The 19,161-nt window shown below is 38.5% G+C and overlaps 1 protein-coding gene across 12 annotated transcripts in view; it reads right to left on the bottom strand.

Annotated features, from left to right (window-relative positions):
- The window catches only part of lyst (lysosomal trafficking regulator), a 123,240-nt gene extending 105,120 nt beyond the window's left edge, over nt 1–18,120 (bottom strand). For 8 of the 12 annotated variants that reach the window (XR_013121389.1, XM_076975171.1, XM_076975172.1 and 5 more), the window contains exons 1-3: nt 17,575–18,120; nt 16,937–17,247; nt 3,368–3,459 (exon numbers count right to left, since the gene is read on the bottom strand). Coding sequence is in view for 10 of the 12 variants with exons in the window: in XM_076975171.1 (XP_076831286.1) it covers nt 3,368–3,459; nt 16,937–17,017 (173 nt within the window). In the remaining 2 variants the exon portion in view is untranslated. Of the gene's footprint in view, nt 1–3,367; nt 3,460–16,936; nt 17,248–17,570 lie in introns of all 12 variants that reach the window. The other 4 variants (XM_076975168.1, XM_076975166.1, XM_076975167.1 and 1 more) reach the window with 4 other exon arrangements.
- Nucleotides 18,121–19,161: the final 1,041 nt, after the last annotated feature.

Genomic DNA, 19,161 nt, shown 5'->3' with positions numbered 1-19,161 from the left:
GATTAGCATCATAGAGTTGATCACAGAGTTGATCCACCACACTATTAGTAAGTTTCCTTTTAAAATTTGAATCTGCTCTGCTCCCGAACAAAGTGAAGCGGAGACATGATGTCCCCTACACAAGAGAAACAAGGAAGCGGAACCAAGGTAAAACGAGGTACATACACCTTAAAGATGACTTTCCCACAGTTAAATATATTTTGATAACTTTTTATTGTGTAAAAGCACATTTTAATTATATAAAATAAATGTGAGTGTGCCACATATACCCCTAGAGTAAAAAGTGGGCCTTTCTAAAGCATGTTCTTGAAAATATACTGTAATTGTATAACAATATATGAACTTCCCTCTGAGTGTTACTCACACAGCATCACAGGACAGATGAAAAATAATTTTTTGCAGGAAGCATTAACAGCCTAATTCTGTGTTTGTGTCCTAACAGAATAATGTGTCTCAACAGTATGGGAATATGGAAATGTGCTCTTGTGGGTACAGTCAGCAGTGACGTCACTAGAAAACAAATCACACAGTTGATCGAGTGGAAGCAGACCACAAGTGTGAGAGAGCAGGATGTTTATTTGGGGCAATCAAAGAACTAGAGTCACTAAAACAATCCATAGTCATTAGGGGTGAGAATCTCCAAGCACTCTACGATTCGATTACGATTCAGAGGTCTGCGATTCGATTATAAAACGATTATTGATGCATCTTGGTAGTAGCAATCCATGAAGAATTAACTTCTATTTTATTTCCATTTTAAAACTCCCATTTTATTTTATTTAATCAAATGAAAGCAATATGGCAAGTACAAGGCCACACTCCAGAGAACTGAACAAAGAAATGCAAACTGAAAAAGTACACCTGTAGCAGCATGTTTGCAGTAAATTACCAGATTTCAGCAAATGCCAACTCTTAACCAACATTATGTGCAAACAACAAACAAATATGTGGTATCAAAACCACAGCTTCCACACAAGAGTAGAATTATGTGCTAGCAGCTGACTTAAAACAATAATGTGATTAAAAAAAGCAAATTATTTCAAATCATTTCGAGTACATGTATAAATATTTAACTTAATTAAGTTTAACGTGCTGGGAAATATAGAAATGGACCTTGAAAGTGACGTACAAGTGCTTTAATTCCACCTTGTAAAGGTGTATGAACCCTTCAAACATGACTTTGTTCATTGCGCTGAGGCGCGGCGCGCGTGAAGTTACAAAACTCGAGAGGTGCACGACCTCGCGAATCGACAGCGCGTGAGACCCGCGCGCACAGACGAAGTCACCGCGATTACATCATTTTCACCGTGCGGACCCTCGCAAGTATAAAACCAGGCTTCAGTAAGTTAGTGTCGGCTGGATTTGCCGCTCTTCTTGCGTCTTTGTTATGTGCGCAGCTAACGTCTAGACAATCGATTGTTGTCATTTGTGAATCGATTCTGAATCGTCCACGTGCACATCGAGATGCATCTAACAATCGAAAATTTCCCGCACCCCTAATAGTCATAATACTGGAAGTCTGTTACCAGTAGACTGAAAAAAGGAGTAACCAGCATGAAATGAAGAAAAGCTGGAAGAGCCCATCACCACCTCCATCATCTCCCCTGTTAGCTTGAGATTAAATGCTTCCTGTGTGGAGTCTACCTTTAATTACTAAATGGTTTTCATCAAATAATCTACATACCTCTTTCAGATATCATGTCTTAACTCGTATAAGCTTCAGTTAAAAAAACAAATAAATTTGTATGAAATTAACTGAAAAGTAAACACTAAGACTAACTGCCAAACAATATGAGAAAGTAAACACAAACAGAAACAACTTTAACATGCACTGATAAACTAAACTGTTAAAAAATAAACAGACTAATCAGGGGTAACAAGAAACAAGTGAAGATAAAAACATGGTAGGGTGGAGACAGGAACAAAAACAAAGGACACATGGTGTGGGTGCCATGGCAACCACATTACAAGAAGGGGGAAACCATGATTCTGCAATCAATTACAGAGCTAAAAATTTCACCTGCTATTAATAATTAAACTTGAGTCCTAAACGTCATGATTCCAATAGACAATGCCAACTAGTTTGCACAGGAAAAGCCCCAAACTTTCAGCAGTAATGTGTCACAGAAATAACCATGATAAACACTATCAAAAAATGTTAATTATGTCAACAGATTTCGTTTAATTTTCCTCATGCCAGGCAAACGTAACACTCATGACGGAGTGTTTTTTCAATAGCCCTGAAATAAATGCTCCGGTTTAAAATGAATTCTCCAGTCAAAATTAAAAAATATTTTAAACAATTTATTCTGGGTCCGGATGGGATGGCATTTGGGTCCGTATCTGGACCGAGGTCCATTTGTTGCGGACCATGGAAATAGAAATTTGCAGAGTTAATCAGGAATGAGTTTGGGTCCGGACAGGACTGCGTTCGGGTCCGGATCCGGACTGCGGTCCGCCTGTTAGTGACCTCTGCCCTAGACGATCTGTAATCATTTTAAAGCAAAAACTATAGCCTGTGACATGAACTGCTGAAGCAGCACTGTGATTACAGAAAACTGTTAGCAAAGAGTGTGTGAATAGAAAGGTTGCACTGTGGGTTTTAAAAATAGTGAAGGAGAAAGAATAAGTCAAGAAGACTGAATGCTTCATTTGATAGGATATATAGTTTGAATTTCCAAATCAAAACTTAGCTCTAGATATTTAGCATGTAGTCTTTACATTAAGCAATACTATGTAAGAAACTGAGCTTTACATGGGAATAAGGAAACAGATGAGCTTATTAATGTATATAAACAAGACAATGTCAGCATAAATAAGTGAGAAATGTGACTATCAGGCTTCAATACGTCAAGAAATGAAGAGAGCACAAGTGCGCTCTGGTTCACTGAGAAAGAATTTGATTCAGGAAGAAGGCACCACAAAATTTGTAGCTGTACCTTTTAAAAAATAAAAGTATCCCTTCATGCATGACCACGTTAGAAACACCATACATCAGAAAAGTATGGAACTTATTCACACCACTGTGGTTACAAAAGACTGTCAGCAAAAAGCATGTGAAGAGAGGGGTTGCACTGAGGGTTTTTTTTTAACAGTGTCCATGTTAGAGGAAATGACTCAGTATGTGCAAGCTTAATGTGTGTAGAAGGCAAATGAGTTACTGCACAGAGTAGAAGAGAGCACAAGTGAGCTCTGGATATCTGAGGGAGAAAGTCATACAGGAAGGAGCACCACAAACTTTGTTACTGTAATAAAAAAAATACTAAAAGTGTCCCTTAATGCATGTGCAAATTCTACAAACACCATGCATCAGAACTGAAGGTAAATGTAGGTGTGCTATTGGGAACCAGTTTATTATAGGCCATACCAGAATTTGAGTGCATCCTTCACTGTGGGGTCACTGAGGTGTTGTACAAAGTGAAACAAACAGAGGAAGCTCTCCAGGTACTGCAGACTGACCTAGGAGAGAAAAAGAAAAGCAATTCTGAATTACAATTTATAATATTCGAAAATGTTTTATGAGTTAATAATGTTTTATTCAATTTGGGAAATATAAATGCAATGTGTATTTCATAAGGGTTTTTAGCTTTGCTTTGAACTTATTTTCATTGGGAGACTTAGAAGAGAGGGCTACACATGCATGCATTACCAAATAGTAGGGGTGGGATCGTTTACTATGTCACGATTCAATTCAATTTCGATTTGATTTATAAAAATTTCTGCTTCAGTCTATAAAATCTGCATTGTCTACTACAGTCTGCTTTGCAAGACAGAATGCCAAATACAGAAAATAAAGTGTCTCACATTTAATTAATAAAAATAAAGTGCTTTGGTAAAATAAAATGCTTTTTGTTGTGTTACCAAAATTCTTGAGCTTCATTTTGCAAGCCTTGCAAACGAGCTACATTGCGTCAAGTTCGGTCTTCCCCGGCATTCGGTAAAAACCAAAATGAACCCATATTTTTGCCTTAATGAAGACGGGACAGGTTGAATATCTCTATTCCGCGCATGCGTGTGTCCCAGAACCTGCTGGTAACGTAAAGTTTCGTGTAATTTTGTAATTACATAACGCGAGACTTCACCATGACTTAGAATCGATTTTGGGACATTTAAAATCGATTCTGAATCGTATTAAATGAGAATTGATTTTTGATATGTGAATCGATTTTTTGGCACACCTCTACCAAATAGTATATAGAGGCAGTCATGGTCTTGTGGCAGAGGTGTCAATTCCAGGTTCAGAAAGTAAAAGTCCTCACCAGGATTTTGCTCAAGCTTGCTAGATTTTCTAATTAGTGCAATCCAGGTGAGATTTGTGGAATCAACACAATCCAGGAAGCCTGAGCAAAATCCTGGTGAGGACTTTAACTTTCTGAACCTGGAATTGACACCTCTGTCTGGAGATTAGGGAACTGGTCTTGTGACCGTAGGGTCGTAGGTTCTATTCCCAGGCCTGAGGCCATGACTGCGATGCCCTTGAGCAAGGCACTTAACCCCAACTGCTCCCCGGGTGGGTGGCTAGGGCTGCCCAACGCTCTGGGCATGTATGCACCACAGCCCTCTAGTAGTCACTAGTGTGTGTGTGTGTGTGTGTTCTAACTGCACCGATGGGTAAAAAGCGGAGGACAAATTTCGATTGCAGTGAAAAAAATCACAATTGACAAAATATGGCACATTTTTACATTTAGTACATGCTTTGCAATGATAAATACTATATATTAAACACAAAACAAATGTAAGCAAAAAGGAATTTGTTAATATCAAGTACAGAACTTGCTAGATATGATAATCTCAGTTACAAACAAGACACTACAGCACCACTGTGTTTGCACATGACATTCAACTTCCAGAAGCCCAGCCACCTGTGCTGTAGTAATAAGTGGCACATGTAAGAGAGAGGGGGACAAATTATAATACAGCCACAGGTACTCACACTGGCTACACTGGCTTTCAGCCAAGACTCCACACCCATGCATGGACTAATTCACACAACTCTTACAAGTCCAGTCCTGCCAGTCCAGGAATATTTTCTTAAGTATAAATATTTGTAAGAGAGCCAAAATATAGACCCTGTCCTTCACGTTCATTCAAACTCACAGACAAACAAAAAGAAGTTCAAAGTAAATTGGTGCAAATTTGCCTGGACTTTGCAAGCTCATGTAGTGCAAGAAAGACTGTACAGTATGGTAACCACAGACACAGTGGCTGCTACATAATCTATAATGTGTAGCAGATAGTAACTATATGACAAAGACAAATGATGAGATAATTGCAAGTTTCATTAAGAGCTTTAAATGTGATTTGAAGGTGGAGGGGTGGGGGAATTTAGTTTACACTTTCTCTCAAATATAAAATATCAGCTTACACATCTGATGATTCCATTATTAATTTTGAACTGAAACTATAAAGCTAATGTACTTAGCAAGTACTGGAATCCACTTCACCCAAAAGCTTTCATAAATATCACAATTCAGTTGCTTTGAATTAGGGCAATGTTAGTATTAAAAAACAATCTTGTGAAAATGCATGTATAGTTAAGAGAGATAGGCCTAGCGCTTTAACATTTGTCAGTGTTGGCCATGTGTATTATTTTCCTGAATGGAATGCATAGTTTTGCTTTGGAGGGAGCGTCTTTCCAGGATCTCTGGGGTTACATGGAGGGGCCTGATGTCCTGACTAAATCTAGATAAAAATTTAAGTTGCTGTTATGTTGTAAATCTACAGGCAATCTGCTGGCTTTTAAATTATTATTACATGTGATTTGTCTACTGTTCTGATGTGACTGTGACGCACACTAGTTTAAACAAAAATAAAATGGTCGTATGACCATTGGACATAGACAAACAACTAGCTATCAAAAGCAATTATTTGTTATTAATATTCATATAGACAGAAGCTTAAGATAATCTATAAATCCTAAAGATAATTTACAATTCAAATGATTAACAATTCATGGAACAATTTCAGTTTTTGTTTTATGATATGTATATAATAAGGATGTATATCTTCACCACTAAGGTAGATTCGATACACATCTCGATACACTGTCACCGAAATGATATAACTGCGATACTCTGAAACCCCTTGTCGATACGATGCGATACAAATCACTCCTGTTCACGATATGATGCGATTCAAAATGATTTGATAATGATATGACTTATTATATGAGGATTCGGTTTGATAAACGATAATTCGATACAGTTAGTTGAGGTTTGAGGATGTATTGGCCTAACCCATCAGTTTTCTTAACTCAATAGCACAATTCTACTTTACTCTCTAACAATTTAAGGGATTTATGCATCTGGGGTGGGTTTCCAGAAACGTTCGTAGTGCTTCATAACCTCGTAACGTAGGAGGTTAAGAAGTACTTAGCGCTAAGAATGTTTCGGGAAACTCACCCCTGGTTGTTTTCAATGGAGCAAAACCAATACATAATGTAAAAAAATGCATAATTCAGTATATTCAGACAGAGCATTAATATATTCAAGTGAATTATTCAGTTATTTTCTCCATCTATATTTATACAAAACGTTTAAAACATAAGATGAACAGTTTTTAAAAGTACTGTATTAACAGTGAAAATTATGATCTGCAACACTACTGTCTAGACTTACGAGGGGGTAGCAGCCGCAGAAATGTCCACACCGTGCCGTCTTTTCATGTGTGTCGCCAGGTTCGTTGTGCTACTAACGTATTTGATAGCCCCACGGCATTGTTTGCAGATTGCGTGCGTCTTGTCAAGTTGACCACCTCGCTTAAAAAACTCGAAATATTGCCACACGTTTGATTTGTATGTCTTTTTTGGTGCATTAAATATCTCTGTCATTGCTAATGCTCTTGTTTCCCTCCATCTTTGTTGTGTACATCTGCGTGTTTGCGTCAGTACCTGAGGATATGATGGTGCATTTATGTTGTCTCGAAAAAAAAAGAAATCAATAAAAATAAAAAGTATGCTGCCTCTGTAAATACGTTAGAATAAGGAATAGATACCGGAAAACAAAACACCCGATTTAACCATGGTATTTGCCGATGCAAAAAGGCTAGAGTCGATGCACCGTAAATTCGCCCGCAAATTAAACCCTATGCACGTTGAATCTACCGGTGCAGTCGAACCGGAGACGTGTGCCAATTCACCGATGTGAATCAGTGAATCTCCCCATCCCTAGTATATACACACCCACCCACCCACTCACCCGCTCACTCACCCACCCACCCACTCACCCACTCACCCACCCGCTCACCCACTCACTCACCCACCCGCTCACCCACTCGCCACTCTTTTAGGTACTCCTGTCCAACTGCTCATTAACGCAAATGTCAAATCAGTCAATCACATGGCCAAGATGATCTGCTGCAATTCAAACTGAGCATCAGAATGGGGAAGAAAGGTGATTTAAGACTTTGAAGGTGGCATGGTTGTTGGTGCCAGACGAGCTGGTCTGAGTATCAGAAACTGATGATCTACTGGGATTTTCATGCACAACCATCTCTAGGGTTTACAGAGAATGGTCCAAAAAAGAGAAAAATATCCAGTGAGCAGCAGTTCTGTGGGCGCAAATGCCTTGTTGATGCGAGGTCAGAGTAGAATGGCCAGACTGGTTCAAGCTGATAGAACGGTAACAGTGACTCAAATAACCAGTCGTTACAACCGAGGCATGGAGAAGAGCATCTCTGAACGTACAACACATCGAATGGGCTACAGCAGCAGAAGACCACACCGGGTGACACTCCTGTCAGCTAAGAACAGGAAACCGAGGCTACAATTCACACAGGCTCATTAAAATTGGAATGGTCCTCGTGTGTGTGTGTGTGTGTGAGTGTGTATATATTATATATATATATATATATATATATATATATATATATATATATATATATATATATATATATATATATATGTGTGTGTGTGTGTATGTATGTATAATTACTGTTTTTATCTATTTTGATAAATAACTGATACATAAGGTTAATTTGTAATTTGGTAGAAATAATGCTGTACTGATGTCTACAAAGTGACTCAATTTCCTTCCTCTTATGATTTCAACAGAACACGTGCTCTGCAGTACATTTTAAGAAAACCTCTGTCAGTCTGAATGCTTTCATTAACAAGAGCACAGAGGATGGGAACGTAAACAAAGGGATGACAAATTTAATGGGCAATAAGGATGATTTCACAAATTTCAGTAGAAACAAGCACCCCAAGCCCAGCCACTTGTGACACTGACCTGTTTCACTTCTGGACTCAGGTAACAACAAGAAATCAAGCAAGAGTTTCCAGGCAGTGCCTTAGTAATGAGAACACTCACCGTCACATGACTCTTCATGCTTACACTAAGGGAAGAAAGAGGAAAGAGCCCTAGGTGACACGGAGTTTGGTAGTTTCACAGGAATTGTTCTCTTTTTGCAGCAGTTTTGTTTGCATCTTGGGAAGCATCAGTGTAATCATGAGCAAGACATTAATAATCCAGCAGGCTGGGCCCCAAAGGATGACGCTGAATGAACAGTTACATTAAATTAGAATGACTAGACTTGCTGCTGCAGAGACGGCAAAGGGAGTGCCGGCATGTTTTTTGCAACACATTTCACAACATGCGCAAAAAGCAAGGATGAGAGCTTGATTTATTTCAATTAATTTCAACTAGGCCTGTCACTGACAAAATTTTCAGAACGATATATTGTCCCAGAAATTATTGCGATAAACGATAATATTGTCATTTAAAAGTGCCATTATATAATTTTTTCTTGCTTCTGGGCTCCCCAAAGGAGCTTTAAGACAATGTGCCACAATAATAATATAGTAGCATAATAATACAATTACACCAGTTTGCAGTAATGTAATGTATTGTATAGCTCATGTATGGGGTCAAATTTGAGCTTGACCACATATCTGTAGTGGCAGAGTAAAATGAGTTGTCTAATCTCCTTCAAAATGCCATCTTTCACTTCATTATATAAGGTTGGAATGGCAGTTTGGGAGATATAGGTTTTCTTTGGCAGTTCATACTGCTTGTGAAATCTTTGCAGCATGTTTATAAATGTTTTCTTTTCGACCGTATTTAACGGCAGCATCTCTGGTTATATAGCGAGTTAAGCCTGGTTTATACTTGACGCGGCGTGAGGGCCTCGCGCGCTGTCAATTCGCGAGCTCGTGCACCTCTCGAATTTTGTAACTTCGCGCGCGCCCGCCTCAGCGCAATGAACAAAGTCATGTTTGCAGGGTTCATACACCTTTAAACGGTGGAATTCAAGCACTTGTACGTCACTTTAAAGGTCCATTTCAATATTTCCCAGCACGTTAAATTTAACTAAGTTAAATATTTATACATATACTCAAAATAATTCGCTTTCAAAACGAACGCTTGGGTTTCAAAACGCCCAATCTTAACGTCTTCACGTTCTCTCATGTTTCGTCCTGGAATTACAAGAGGCTCGTATTTGTTATCGTAATCCAAGAGAACTGTTCAGCCAGATATATTTGTTGCGAAACGAACAAATTCCAGCACTTTTCAAACCTGAAACACAAAGCAACATTAAACTTCGTCAGGTAAATGTTCCTTCCCCTGTTTTTGAGGGGTGTTAATTTATACTACCACATATCGTTTCGAACCGTTCGCGGAGGTTCGCGTGAGGTGGGCGGAAACGCGCGCTACGTTCAATATAATAAACAACCATTAAATAATGTGATAAAAAGCAAATTATTTCGAACCATTTCAAGTCCTATTAGCCTCAAATACGTTCTCGCAAGCTAACACATCTCCACCTGTGTGTGTGGACGCACCGCTATTGACGCATGCGCTCTCCGTGTACTGCACTCATTTCCTAACCGGTAGATGTCGCTCTCTGATCACAAATTTGTCTTCACTTAAGGGGGGAGGGGGTGTGAGAGAGCAGCATTGTGTGCCTTTCTGAAATCTAACATAGTTGCGGTTTATTCTCATGTAAACAAATTTGCACGAAAACCCAATGGCCAATTATCGTCATCAGCAAAAATGTATAAAAAATAATTTTATTCAATTATGCGTTTTAGTTAAACTGTTTGTTATGTAGTAGATTACTGCTAAATTCGAGCACTTTTCAAACCTGAAACACAATGTAACATTAAAATTTGTCAGGTGAATGTTCCTTCCCCTGTTTTTGAGGGGTGTTTCTTTATACTACCACAGTTTATACTTTATACTACCATAGTTGCCAGGTTCGTGTTTTCACACCAAATTGGGCTTGTTTGAAAATCCAGTCGCAGGAAAAAATTCTGGGGTCGCTGGGTGCGGTTTTTTGGGCTACTTTTGAGTTGGGCTACCACGGGAGTTACAAGTCAACACTAAGAATGGATCGCGATATAATACTTAATTTGTCTCCATTTTACACACTCGCCCTCTATTAACCTATTTAAAACTTATTTAAAAACCTTACTAACCAGTTTTCTTTTTAACTAAAGCATAACTTTTCCCATTTAAACTAGTTAAAATGAACAGCAGTCAGAAACAGCACAACACTGGAGCTCAAAAAGAGCTTCAAATTACTAACAATGTACTGCTACTGTGCAGTAGGTTCACAATATACAGGCAAATGTAAACCCAACTAGTGTCTATGGAAGAACCCAGGCCAACCAACCTTGCATCACAGCTTTGTATGCATTGCCCTTCTATGATGTGACATTTTTCTGCTTACTCTCTTTAGTGCACCAGTTTCCGGCAGGTGCGTAAGCCTCATTCACACTACCAGTGGAAACTACAACTTTAATCATCACCTTGGTCTCCCAGACTCATCAAATGATATGGAGATTGAATAGAATGTTCTTCTGCTGACGATACATCCTGTTGAACATGTTTTTTCTATGTGACGTGACTAAAAAGGTAATGTGTGTGCTATATTTTTTTCATAAGAAACAAACAAAACACAGCAATCAAAAAATGCATGCTGGTTCTCTGGTGTATAAATGTTATCCTGCTTATCCACTTTGTGCTCATGGTGGTTTATTCATGTTTAAGCAAGAAATTTCACAGGAAATCAATATGCAAACCTTTCAAAAGTAAATGCCCAGTAATCAAAGAAAATTGAACCTCAAACTGAGCATTTATTTTTTATGAAGCTACCAGAACACAATTAAATTATTTTTAACACAGCTCAATGACAATTAATTTATAAATTTCTCAGAATCTGCTTATATACCCAAGGTTGTCATTGCACAGACATCCTTCTCAACTGACAGACTGAACAGATATGTGGTAGTTTCTGCTCATGGATACCTTTCTCTTTGACTATTAAGCGTGTGTGAGGGCACATGATGAAGTCACCTCAACAGATTGGAAGCACAGCAAAGTTTACCGAGGGAAGGTAGAGACAAGGTATTTTCTTGTGAACCATGAAACTTGCATTTCTGCTTCTGTTGTGTGTCCTATTTGTCTGAAACTCTCCACTCCAACACCACTGCATGGACAACACTGTTCTCTGACACTTGATTTGTGGTGGTCCCCTAAAGCCTGGTCATAATCCCTAAACCTTGAAGGTGTATCAGTGTCTCCTTGCTCTTGCATTTTCTGTATTTATCTTTCATGTCTTTTATGTATGGAATTTGTAGGTTGACAAACTAATAATTAAAATACATGTAACACCAGTTATGTTTAGTTTTTGGCACACTATAAATCCATATATGAAGTGCATTAGCAATCTGAAAATTATCACAAACTCAGTGTTAGAAGGCCTTAGTAAGTATAACCAGAGAAGATAGTGTGTTGACTCTGGGCAGAGCAGAAGGATGTGGTAGAGAATCAAGTTTTTCACTTTCCTTCCAAGTACAGAAGCAGGACGGAACAAGTGGTGTGCAGTCTATATGTGGTTGTAGGCCAAAACTGACTAAACTTACATGTAAAATTAATCACTTACATATCCACACTGTTCATGCTTTATTCAATATTCATTCAGTGCTAGGGTTGTTAATTAAATGATTGATTAATCACTGGTAGGTACATTTCAAGTCTACATAATTTTTGTAACAGTGACTAGGCTTTGTCATTTTAGTGTCTATGGGCCTTCTGTGATATCTTGCATGGTTTCTGAAAGCACAATGATGAATGAGTAAAGTGGGCAATGAGTATGGTGTGGGACCAATTCATGCAAAAACATTTAAAAAGGCCTTGGAACCACAGTGACAAAACATGAATAATATAATTCTAAACAAAATGTCTTTCAGAAGGTTTCTACAGACTAAGGAATTTTGTCGAGCCAGTATATTCATACCAGGAGCCTTGACTGTTGCTGTGGAACTTTGAAACCACCCTGCGACCACGGACTTGTGTTAACGGGCTACCCAATGGAGGATGGGTTCCCTTTTGAGTCTTGGTCGTCCCGAGGTTTCTTCCTAATCTCCACCCTATAGGGAGTTTTTCCTTGCCACTGTTACCTTTGGCTTGCTCATTAGGGATCTGGACCCATACGATTGTAAAGCTGCTTTGTGACGTGTGTTGTGAAAAGCGCTATATAAATAAATTTGACTTTGACATTCAGTAGAACTTTACATGGAAACGAGACATAAATAAAGCGTACGACCCTTACAGGTGCCAGCCATCACAGGTGACTACTGGACTGTAATGACTAAAGAGAGTTACATTAGTGTTACACATTAGTGTTACATCAAGGAAGAATGGCAAGTGAAATCAACAGTTCTATGCATGGAAAGTGTGTTAGACTTCGTGCTGAAAAATGTGGCCCACTTGTTCACTTGTTGAGTGTGTGCTGTGGGGTTGATTAATGAATAGCTGATTAATTGTTCATAAATGTTGGCATATTGAATAAATCCCCTGAAATTTGCAACTCTATTCAATGTTTCATAAATATAATAATAATTTAATATACAAGTTAGTCTAGATGATATAGTTAACTCAGCACTAAACACAGCATAAGGTTTTTAAGTTAACTGGTAGTGGCAAGTTATAAATCAGTCCCATCAGGATTTCACGGGCCTTTTTTGTGATTGTTGCGGGCTAAAATGTTGCGGGTGTTTTTCAAAAAAATTGCGATGCAAGTTGCCGTGTTTTTGCTTTTTTTTGTGATTACATTGCAATAGGAAGTAAATGTTGTATGGTTTCCTCCATTTAGTAATCCATTTTAATTATCTATTTACCTATTTATTTACCCATGTATTTATTGTCCATTTATTTATTTATTTATTTGGATCTCCCTGTGGGTATTATGCTTCTTATCCTGTGTTTTACCCCTGGTTTTAACACTTCAAGCAATGATTTTATTTCTCTTACTCTATGTGGTATGAAATAGTTTGGGCAAGAATGATCCCTCTCAAGTTTTTGTATGCCCCGCCCCCTGAAACACAGGTCTTGGGATAGAGAATGCACAATGATCCCTCTCACTTTCTTGAAATGATCCCTCGAAGTGCAACAGCTCGGTGGCAGAAATGGACTTTCCGTGTCTTAAAAGACTATGAAAAATCACTTGGAGTGGATGGGCTGATACTAGAAATGTTAAACATGTTGGAAATACATGTATGAACCCATCGTTGACAAACAAAAAAACAGTGAAAACAAAAAAAAAAAGTTTACCCCCGCTTTCATGTAGTGTACCGGGATACTGCTTTTCCCGATCTTTTGCCATTATTTTCGTCGGCAAGTGTAAAACGTTCGCCTCGCTCACGCTGCTTTCAGTCTGCTCCTCTTGAACGTATACACGGAAGTAAAGCGGGAGTTTGTCGACATCAAGACGACATCAGTGATTGGTCAAATTTGCGGGAAAGTTGCGGTGATTGGCTGAAGTTGCTACACCGCCCTGAATTCGCGGAGTTTGCTTGAATTTGCGTTGAAGTTGCAAATCGCAGCATCGCGAAATTCTGGAGGGTCTGATAGATGGAGGATTTTAACTGCTAAAATGTTCTTCTAGAGATGCTAAAGTCTTCGTCTTGCCATAGGTGTTGGATGAAAATGTAGCTAAGAATACTCAGAAACTGCAGTCAAATGCATATTAATCAGAATCACAGCTATGGCCACTACAGTTCACACAGGACAACAATGATTGTCCTGATTTCCTTGTATGCCATTGAATCATAATTATATTGCCTATAATGTTCATTAAATACTCTACTGTGCTCTATTGAATCAGAGGAATTTTGTGTAGCATGTACTGAATTGACTGGACAACTTGAGCTATTCCCTGGAAAATTTATATGAATGTTCAAAGATAAGTAAGCACTCCTGCAAATGCCACAGTCACAATGTGCAATAGTTCAGTAATCTGTTAATCACAATTAAGCCTACAAAACACAAGTCTAAAATCAACCCCCAATACCATGTCATTATATGCACCTTTATTATAGTAATAATTCAATCAATATCTAAGGGTCCATAACACAATACAAAAAAGGTTTCTTTAAGCAGCTCAACATACACATTCAAGACTCTCCATCATATACACTCACTGGCCACTTTATTAGGTTCACCTTGCTAGTACCGAGTTGGACCCCCTTTTGCCTTCAGAACTGTCTTGTTGCCTTAATCCTTAGTGGCCAAGATTCAACAAAGTACTGGAAACATTCTTCAGAGAGTCTGGTCCATATTGACATGATAGTATCACGCAGTTGCTGCAGATTTGTCGGCTGCACATCCATGATGCGAATCTCCTGTTCCACCACATCTGAAAGGTTTGGATTGGATTGGGATCTGGTGACTGTGGAGGCCATTTGAATACAGTGAACTCATTGTCGTGTTCAAGAAACCAGTCTGAGATTATTTGGACCTTATGACATGGCGTGTTATCCTACTGGAAGTAGCCATCAGAATATGGGTACACTGGTGGACATGGACATGGGATGGAGAGGTCAGCAACAATACTCACAGGTAGGCTGTGGCATTGGCTCAATGCTCAATTGGTACTAATGGGCTCAAAGTGTGCCAGAAAAATATCCCCCACACCATTGCACCACCACCACCAGCCTGATCCACAAGGCAGGATGGATCCATGCTTTCATGTTGTTGATGCCAAATTCTGATCCTACCATCCGAATGTCGCTGCAGAAATCGAGACTCTTCAAACCAGGCAACGTTTTTTCAATCTTCTATTGTCCAATTTTGGTGAGCCTGTATGAATTGTAGCCTCTGTTTCCTATTCTTAGCCAACAGGAGTGGCACCCGGTGTGGTCTTCTGCTGCTGTAGCCCATCCACCTCAAGGTTTGACGTGTTGTATGTTCAGAGATGCTCTGCTGCATGCCTCGGTTGGAATGAATGGTTATTTGAGTTACTGTTGCCGTTCTGCTCGAACCAGTCTGGTCAATCTCCTCTGACCTCTGGCATCAACAAGACATTTGTGCCCAAAGAACTGCCACTCACTGGATATTTTCTCTTTTCCAGACCATTCTCTGCAAACCCTAGAAATGGTTGTGCGTGAAAATCCAAGAAGATCAGCAGTTTCTGAAATTCTCAGACCAGCTCGTCTGGCACCAACAACCATGTCACATTCAAAGTCACTTAAGTAACATTTCTTCCCCATTCTGATGTTTGGTTTGAACTGCAGCAGATAGTCTTGATCATGCCTAAATGCATTGAGTTGCTGCCATGTGATTGGCTGATGCAACATTTGCATTAATGAGCAATTGTACTTACTCACTACTTGAGTAGCTTTTAATCAAAGTAAAAGTAAATTTTTGGGATACATACTTTTACTTGAGTAACATTTGGTTCAAGTAACTGTACTTTTACTTGAGTAAAATTGTTGAATACTCTACCTACCTCTGATTGTAAGTGTTTTGAGTAGTACTAACTGGATAGGCCAAATGTTTTCACGGTTGAATAAATATAAAACAGAGATTACTCTTTTGGGGAACAGTAATGAGAGTTGCTTATTTGGGCTTATTGGGGCTCAAACGCCCTCAAATGTAAAGAGCTAGCTCATAATCCTGGCAGACTAGTTATTAAAGTAACACTTGTTTCAGCTTTTAGAACATCAAGAGATTTCCTGAATACACCAGACCTATAGAAATGCATTCATGATTTTATTTTGCAGCATGATTTTTTTACTGTAATGGTAATGTAATGTAACTCCTAATTGGACTCAGAAAAAGATAAACAGTTTCAATTGAGAAAAGAGAATTCCATTCTTAAACACCTACTCTATCTAGCAGGATGTTACTAGTTGACTTTAAGGTGTTATTACTAGTCTATAAACCATGTAAATGTGTAGGACCTGCACATCTGCTGCAGTAGTATCAGTTCAGCTCTCATATCAGTAGGAACTAGTCAGTTTGCCCTGGCCAAGGTCAAGACTAAGCAAGGAGAGTCTGTGTTAGATGGAACAGCATCACAGTGCACTTTTATTGCTCTCTCTATAACCTCTAATTTATAAGAAATCCATCTCATTCCATACAAGATGTGTAAGAACCATGCATGTCTATACATTAATGTCTTTACTGAGACTTTGTGGTGTTAGCCTAGTGCACTGAGAAGCATAATGCAAATCAAACTGAAAATCATCTTGCTTCTTTTGTATAATAAAAAAAGAGAAATCATTTGAATATAGGCTTGCTACCAAATGGACGGTCTGTTGGTTCATGTTTTAAAGGCACACACTGTCTAGGTTTGTTCTTGTCTATTTAAATGTTTATTAAATGCACAAAGTGCTTTGGTCAAGATGTCTATAAAAAACATTTTAAATAAATACTGATGACTGTGGTTTCAGTAACTGTATGTGTATGTAATGAATGTAAGTAAACAAACCTCTAGATATAATCCTTGCATAAACTTGACAAATGTTAACCTTCAGTGGAGTCACCAAATTTAGATATCAAGGTGCTTGTCTTGATTCGTTACTCTAAATGTGTGCAAAGTGATGCGGAATAGAACTAACAATAGAACTGAAATAGTGTTGCTCATGTACCTATGTCAAAAAAACTCAACCTTAAAAATAAACAGCAAATATGTACTTGTTAGTGCTTACCTGAATATCTGCACCCTGCGCACGACAATCCATATAATGTTCCCAAGCGAGAGTGAGATGAGCAGGTGGCTGGCTGGCCATGTCAGGACTGGAGATAACCCACTACTCTAGATAACTCACTACTGAGATAACTCACTACTGTAGATAATTCACTACTGAGATCACATTATCCAGCTATCATAGCTTGATTTAAGTTCAGATCCACCCCTGGAAGTTATAGAAAGATGTAATGCATCTTGAATCGTTTTGCTGTGGGTCCATCAAATCCATCGTATCTGATGTGCCTACCTAGACACTCACAGAAGAATCTCCTAAAAAGAGAGAACAATGTTGACCTCAGTAACTCATATCTCTTTATTTTGCACCTAGCTAGCTAACAATGCTAACACCAAGTAATAACACAGAAAGTCGCCTGTCACATGCACTGAATTAAACAGCAAAATACCAGGGTAACTTGGACAACTATCATCCGACTAGGTTCCTGTGCGAGTGTTTATTCTAGACTCATCAGTCTTATCAAGATGTTCATGTTCTGTCTCTAGTCCTGCTAACCCTGCTGTCATTTAGAGAAACTCAATTAACACAGTCTCGCTGGATCCAGCTGCGACTACCACAAGCCAGACATGTTACCCACCTACCCTCTCAGCCCTCTCGGCGTTAGCGGGTCGAGTTCATGTCCAGTTCACCTGAAGAAAGCGGAGATGGAGCCGGAGGTGTGAGCTGCTCTCCTGACTCACTGCGGGGTGTCGGTTAGCTAACTGGCTAACGTCCGAGTTTACCTCACCGCTACCTCACGACACCGGCTAAAGAAAAGCGTTTGGCACGAGAACTCCGCGTTAACGCACTAGCAGTTCGCAGTTATTAGGGTTATTAGGGTTATTAGGGTCTCGTTTTGAAACGTCTCCTACTTCACGGGTTTGACTAAGCCAGCTAGCTAATTAGCTAGAACGGCTAGCTACAATATTTCAGTTCAGTTCACCCACCTCAGCTGAAACATACATCCGTTAACCAGAACAATGTCAGAGAAAACATACTGCAGGAACCAACGCCCATAATACTATTTTGGTCACTATTGGTGGAAAACCGGCTAATCCCGAACAATCTTAATATTTGCCTCAATCGACCATAAAAGACGATTCTTCTCGCCAATCATCTCAATTACGTCAAAGCTAGTGTCCCCTATTCAGGCGGAGCTTTCTCTGCGTACAGTGCAGGGCAGTGGCCACCAGGGTGACGTTTGACGTTTGAAAAGTTTTATTTCGGTTATGTGCTCCACAATCAAAAAGAATATATATACAAACAAACAAACAAAACAACAACACAACCTCAGTTTGCTGTAAGTAAACATGTCAGCAAAATACATTTAACCGAAAAGGTATAGGTTGAAGCCTATTTTTCAACCATTTTTACATTAAGCCTATCTCACATTCTGTATACCAAAGCATAGTACAAAATAACATAAAAAATAAATAATAAATAAATAATTAAATATCACCCAATCCATATATAATCACTGTACAAGTTTATAAGAATTTACTACTTTACTCTTAAAAAATGTTTTTTATTTACTTACTGAACTACACATTTTCATTTCCTTACTGCAACTATTCCATAAAGTTAACCCCCTAACTGATACACATCTATTTTTTATATTAGTCCTTGCTCTTATTTTTTTTAATCTACTTGTTTCCCTAAGTTCATATGTGTTGTCTCTAATTTCAAATAACTTCTGTATACTGTTAGGAAGAGAATTTTTTTCTGCCTTATACATTATCTGTGCAATATGTAAATCAACTATATCATTAAATTTTAAAGCATGTATTTTAAGAAACAGTTTATTAGTTGATTCATAATATGCTGCTTGGTTGATAATTCGTATTGCTTTTTTCTGGAGCATGAAAATTGGATATGCATTTCCCCATACCTCCACGCAATAGGTCATGTATGGAACTATTAAAGAACAGTACAGTATATATAGTGAATTTTTACAGTATTACAGTATTGCAATAGTTCTGGACATTTTAGTTTTTACATTATTTATGTGTGGTTTCCAACATAACTTATTATCAATTATCACACCCAAAAATTTATTTTCGTACACTCTTTCAATTTCAACATCATCTATACTAAGTTTTACCTCAGTTCTAATTTCTCGGTTACCAAATATCATAAACTTTGTTTTAGTTAGATTCAATGATAACTTATTAATATCAAACCATCTCTTT

The sequence above is a fragment of the Brachyhypopomus gauderio genome, chromosome 15, assembly GCF_052324685.1.
Source record: "Brachyhypopomus gauderio isolate BG-103 chromosome 15, BGAUD_0.2, whole genome shotgun sequence".
In the NCBI taxonomy this organism is placed as follows: domain Eukaryota; kingdom Metazoa; phylum Chordata; class Actinopteri; order Gymnotiformes; family Hypopomidae; genus Brachyhypopomus; species Brachyhypopomus gauderio.
This window is presented reverse-complemented; position numbering and strand designations above follow the sequence as displayed.